At 37.8% G+C, this 6,000-nt stretch overlaps 1 protein-coding gene across 1 annotated transcript; it reads right to left on the reverse strand.

Moving 5' to 3' along the window:
* Nucleotides 1–4,277: 4,277 nt before the first annotated feature.
* On the reverse strand, nucleotides 4,278–5,228 carry LOC116600173 (olfactory receptor 52A5-like). The gene has a single exon (XM_032360299.1). The coding sequence runs from the start codon at nucleotides 5,226–5,228 to the stop codon at nucleotides 4,278–4,280; it is 951 nt and encodes a 316-aa protein (XP_032216190.1).
* Nucleotides 5,229–6,000: the final 772 nt, after the last annotated feature.

The following is a 6,000-nucleotide window of genomic DNA, read 5'->3' on the forward strand; positions in this document are numbered from 1 at the left end:
TGATGACCAAACTTGATAAGCTTTTGCAAATCTTGAGACATTTTTTACTCCCTGTGGTAAAGAAGGACAGTCAGAGCCAGAGGAACAGCCACCATTTCTCAGGAGGAGCATCTTACTCAATTCCCAGGAGACCTGAAATGTATCCTCTGCATCCAGGAGCTGACAGTGTTGAAGTAGATTCTCTTGGTCAAACAGCACATTGTGTTCACACTTCCACAGATTGGGATTCCTCATTCTCACTTATATAATGGAGAAATGGAACACAAAATGGGGAATGCATAGCGTGGGACTCCATGTCTTGCCTGAGCAAAGTGGCCAACTTTATCTATGTGTTTTAAGGAGAGGAAATTGGAAATAAAACAAATGGGAGCCTCTTCTCATTTATCTCACTTACATACTCTTGGCCATCCCATGGAGATTCAAAGGGTTTCCAGATGCAGTACCATGATCCCAGGGAGGAGGATGTTTGCAGGTTGTGGGGAAGAAGTTTGGAAGTGGGAGGGAGCCTATTGCATAGTCAGCCCTCTTGTTCATCTGTCTGATTACCGGGCTATGCTATTTGTTTGTCTGCCTTTAACTTAAGGCCATCTCTTTCTGCTCTTAAGAAAGCATGCCTTTTGGAGTAAGTCCCTCATTCCTTGCATCATAGACAGTGCATATGCCACAGAGACATGTACCTCCACCCATTAGCTGGTCCATGTGGTTGCCTATATTACCTTGGACTCTGCATCTAATTAGCTGCAACACTCGGTTAAAGGGGACCTCAGAGGTGGGAGTGAAGCAGCTCTTCAGTGACTGTGCATTCAGCATGACTTTGCGGGCAGGTCTTCTTTATACCTTGAAAAGTTGCTACGTTCCTAAATCTCCAGCATGGAACAACTCTGACCTGGAAGGGAGACAAAAAGGGCATGCTAAATACCAAACGGATCCATGTGTGGATTAAAATCTCTTGGCCCAGGCCCTTGTGTTTCACATGGAAGTTCTCTCAGTAGATCAGCTGTGGTTTGTTCATCAAGGAGAACAGGAAGGATGATATTGTGCTCTGACAAACCACCTCTAGGGATAGCAAAAGTAGATTTGATATAACTAAAGTATTCTCAAGCCCTGGTCAAATGCCAATGCGAATGGCACCAGTTAATGTATTAGCAGGTGTGCACATTCCACTGGTGACCTGAGAGAAACAGAATGCCACAGGCAAAATATATATTCCACAATGCTGTGAGGTCATTTCAACAGCTCATGGTGGTAAAGAGCCAACTTTTGGAAGGAAATAGCTCTGCTCCTTCCTAGTCAGGACTGAAACTTGGGCTGTTTGTGCTTCTGTATATTTATTGTAATTCACCAGAGCCTCATGTCCATCACTGGTAAAATGAGAATAATGCAATAGACACTCTTTTTCCATTTTTAAAAAAAGATTTTATTAATTAATTTATTTATTTGACACACACACACAGGGAGAGAGAGAGAGAGAGAGAGCACAGCAAAAGCAGGAGGAATGGCAGGCAGTGGAGAAGCAGGCTCTCTGTTGAGCAAGGAGCCTTATGTGTTGTTGGATCCCAGGATCCTGGGATCATGACCTGAATCAAAGGCTTTACCTACTCAGCCACTCAGATTGCCCACAACAGGTGTTCTTATTTGACTTCTGAAGTGACCTCTGGAGCTCGCTGACACTCTCTGTAGCCAGACCACACCAACTGGTGTTCTAGGGAGTTGAGTTGGGCTTCCCTCAGCCTTTCCTCATCTGCTGGATTTTGAATGGTCAATAGTCAGCTGTCTTCCTCTAAATTCAGTATATGCATGCTATTTTTGTTTTTATAATCATATGTGTCAATTAAATATTTGGAAATAACAGAAAAGAAAGTCAATCAGTGTTACTTATCATGTAATCAAAATAAAAATATTATGTGACCATTTCAATAACTACAGAAAAAATATGAAAATATTCAATATGCATTTATTTAAAAGCCATCAGAAAAACAGGAGCAATGGAGAACTTGTTAAACTGACCTAATATATCCCTGAGAAACCTAGCTGATATACTTAAAATTATTAAGCCAAAGTCTCCATTAGATTGAGAGAAAGGCCTGGATGCCCACTGTCATACCTTCATTCAACATTTGTACACAGGTCCAAATCATAGCAACGCTACTATCATATTCTATTAGTTTTGATTTCTTTTTCTGAAATATCACACAGTTATCTCCATTCTTTATATTTTGTCTATAGTCTAAAAATTCATGTTTGCCATTTTCTTCCCTTGGAGGGATAATGTCATCAAGTACTCAGGATGCACAATGGTAGCCACAACTTCCTGAAATATTGAATCCCCTAATATGGAATTCAAATGAATTAATTAAACATTTATTATCTTTTTAAACATCTTTTTTCCTTGTCTAATATCCACAAATGTGTTTTCTTCCTTCTATCATGGTATTTGCCGTTTCTTACTTTATATACTTCATGTTCACGTGAATTTTACTAAGCACCAAAACGTTACGACTCAGATTTATTTGTTTTATTCAACAAGACTTTATTTCCCAAAAAATATCCTCCACCTCTGCCATTTGAACACTATCATCCCCTCCATTTTCTATATCGGTATGTTTTCTTGTTTTTTTTCTTTCCTCTGACTATGTCTAAATCCAACATTGGAGATCCCTGTGTTTCTCTCTGTAGGTTCATTTTTTTTTTCAGTAAGCATCTTATTAGTTCACTTGATGCTTGAATGAAGAAAATTAAACCAGATAGCTATTGTTGAAGCATCCTGACAGAGGTTGAAGGGATATGGGCAGAGGATTAGCAAAGAGTGAAGATCTGAAATCACTGTTTTAAGAGTCAGTCTCTCCTCTTCTAGTTTTGTGTTTCACTCATACTTTATTTCAGGATCCATAATGATCATTCATGACATCATCTTTGTTTATCTTATTAATATGGGAATAAACTCCTTTCTATGCAGATATTATCTATACTGATGTTGCATAGTACCTCAAGCCTTCAGACTGGTTCCTTTGGAATACCCCTGATCAATAGCAAGAAAATGTCTGAGGTGTTCATTTTCCAATGTCATTTTTACGGAGGTTCTAAGAAGTCTCAGGCATTGATTGCCCCATGTACTGTGGAATCAAGTATAAATAAGATATGGGTTTTATACTCAAGATACGAGCATAGACAATTACTAGTTGAATTAGATTTCTATGTGTTCATTTCTGGAACTTCAACTTACACATTTGGGTGAAACTCTAATTAGATAAAACCATTTACATGTGTGTCTATAGAAGGATTGTTTCTGTGTAAGTACTGATCATATTTTCATTCCTGAAAAAAAGCATGTCAGTGAATGAAAGAAGAGACCACAAAAGATTTACACTGCATGAGTCAAATTTGTAAAATTCTTGAGAATACAAACTACTCCCTAGTGACAGAAAGTAGATTGAAGGTTTTTGGGGGCCTGCCAGGGGTATAAGGAGGTTCAGTAGGAATTGGTCAAAAAGGAGCATTGGAAACTTTTAGGAGTAGTGTTTCAGTTCATTATCTTAACTGTTGTGATGGATCCATAGGTGTGTAGATGCCAAAATTTATCAAATCTTATACTTCATGTATGTGCAAATTTATTAAATGTGAACTATTTCAATAAACTCCAAAAAGCACATGAAGGCATATTAGTGAATAGGCTTAAATTTTCTATAAATCTTTTTAGTATATTTTTTCTATACATATTCATCACTGTTTATAGTCTATATCCATATCTACTTGGTCTTGTTCATATCATTATCAATGCTTTTACATCATTTTTATATTTAACAGTATTTCAGATAGTATAGACAAACAGAGGTGATTCCAAATGTATCAAAATAAAGATAAAGAGTAAATATTAGAAACTGAGATAGCCAAAACTATAGCTGTGGGTTAAATTACCATTTTGAGAATATTGATGTATGACATGGTCATTGGAAGAAACTGGAATTATCCTAGTTTCTATAATTTGATTTCTATGTAGGTCTAACTGTAGCCAGACAGGAACCCCTACATTTAAATAAATAGGACAAATACACAGGAATAACAGAAAATTTTGAATTAAGATTATAAGTTCTTCCTTATATGAAAAGTAAACCATTGTTCTGTGGTATATAACAGTTGTTGAATGTCCCATTCACTTATGAGCATCTAAAATAAAACAATTTTGGACATGGGTATTTCTGGAAGATATTACCTTTTCACCACATTGATGTTCCTACATTAAATGAAATTAAAATATCTGTAGAATGAGCCAGTAATGATCAAGATAGTTTTTTAGAGAAAAATATTTTCAGGATATGGTCACGAATTTCTTTGGTTTTCACACCATAAACTATAGGGTTGAGGAAAGGAGGGACTAACAGGTACAGGTTTGATAAGAGGATATGAACATATGGTGGTATGTGCGCACCAAACCTATGTGTGAAGAAGGAGAAGAAGGCAAGGAGGTAGAACTGTAAGAAGACACAGATGTGCGCGATGCAGGTATTAAAGGCCTTGAATCGTGCCTCCTTCTGGGACAACTGAAACACAGTGATAAAGATTTGAATGTAAGACAAGGTGATGAAGATTATGTCAAACCCTAAGATACTGAAGGCAACAAAAAGACCATATATCTTGTTGATGCGGACATCTTCAATGGCCAGTTTCACGATGGCCATGTGCTCACAATAAGTGTGGGAGATCACTGTGGTTCGATAGAGTTTAAGACGACATTTGATGAGCACCAGGCATGGTGCTCCAAGAATAGCACCCCTGAGTGTCACTGCAACTGCAATTTGAATCAAGAGTTGTTGGGAGAAGATAGTGGTGTGTCTCAGGGGGTCACAGATGGCCACATATCGATCTAGGGCCATTGCCAGTAGGATGCCTGATTCAACTGCCTGGAATGAGTGAATAAACCACATTTGTAAAAGGCAGGCTTCAAAGGAAATCTCTGGCAAGTGGAACCAGAAGATGCCTAACATTTTGGGAAGAATGCAGGTGCTAAGTGCAATGTCCGTGGCCCCCAGCATGGCCAAAAATATGTACATGGGCTTATGGAGGCTGTGCTCATATTTGATTATACCCAAAATTAGGGAATTCCCAATCACAGCGATGAAATACATGACACAGAACGGAATCCCAATCCAATGCTGCACTGACTCCAGCCCAGGAATGCCAGTGAGTGTCAGGACAGGGGGCATGAAGACGGAACCATTGGGTATGAGCATGATGATTTGGTCTGTAGAATCAAGTAGTGGTGTTGCTGTTTCATCTTCTATTCCTCATCAAGACTATGAGAATAAAAAAAAATAAGAAGAAAATACTTTATTTTAACAAAGTATACCTTAGTCAGATAATGCATATTTCATCCTCTCGATCCTATATATATGTGAAAGATAAGTGACATGAAATCTTCTAAGCCTAGGGTGCATGGCCTTTTGATTTGATACATTTGCATATTGCACTTTGAGTTCCATTGTAGTGTTAGCCAGCACTCTATCACATTGCTTTGTTATGTCTTCTTTCTCATGGTTGGAAAAATTAAGATCTAGTCTCTTGGTAAGTTTGATGTTTTTAATACATGATTTTTATTTGTCATCATTATCCTGTGCCTTAGATCTTCAGAACTTATTTATCTACTAATAAAATAACCCCTCTCTTTTTTTGTCCTTCAGCCCCTGTTACACATAATTTTTATTTTTAATTTTTCCTTATTCAGCTTTTTGAACATTCCACATATATGATAGCATACAGTGTTGGAATTTCTCTCTCTGACTCTTCTCACAGATCATAATGTACTTAGAGTTCACCATTTGGTCACAAAGGGCAGGATTTTTTTCTTCCTCCTGCATGAATAAACTAATCATCACAGAAATGCAAATGAAAACCAGTGAAATATCACCTCAGTTCTATTACAATGGCTGTCATCATTCAGAGGTAACAAATGTTGCAGAGGAAGTGGAGAACAGGGACCCATTGTACCTAGTTAGTGGGAATGTT

This window comes from Mustela erminea, chromosome 9 (genome assembly GCF_009829155.1).
Source record: "Mustela erminea isolate mMusErm1 chromosome 9, mMusErm1.Pri, whole genome shotgun sequence".
NCBI lineage: Eukaryota > Metazoa > Chordata > Mammalia > Carnivora > Mustelidae > Mustela > Mustela erminea.

Coding starts and splice junctions, on each gene's coding strand:
- LOC116600173 (XM_032360299.1), bottom strand. CDS start 5,228: ATGCTCATACCCAATGGTTCCGTCTTCATGCCCCCTGTCCTGACACTC.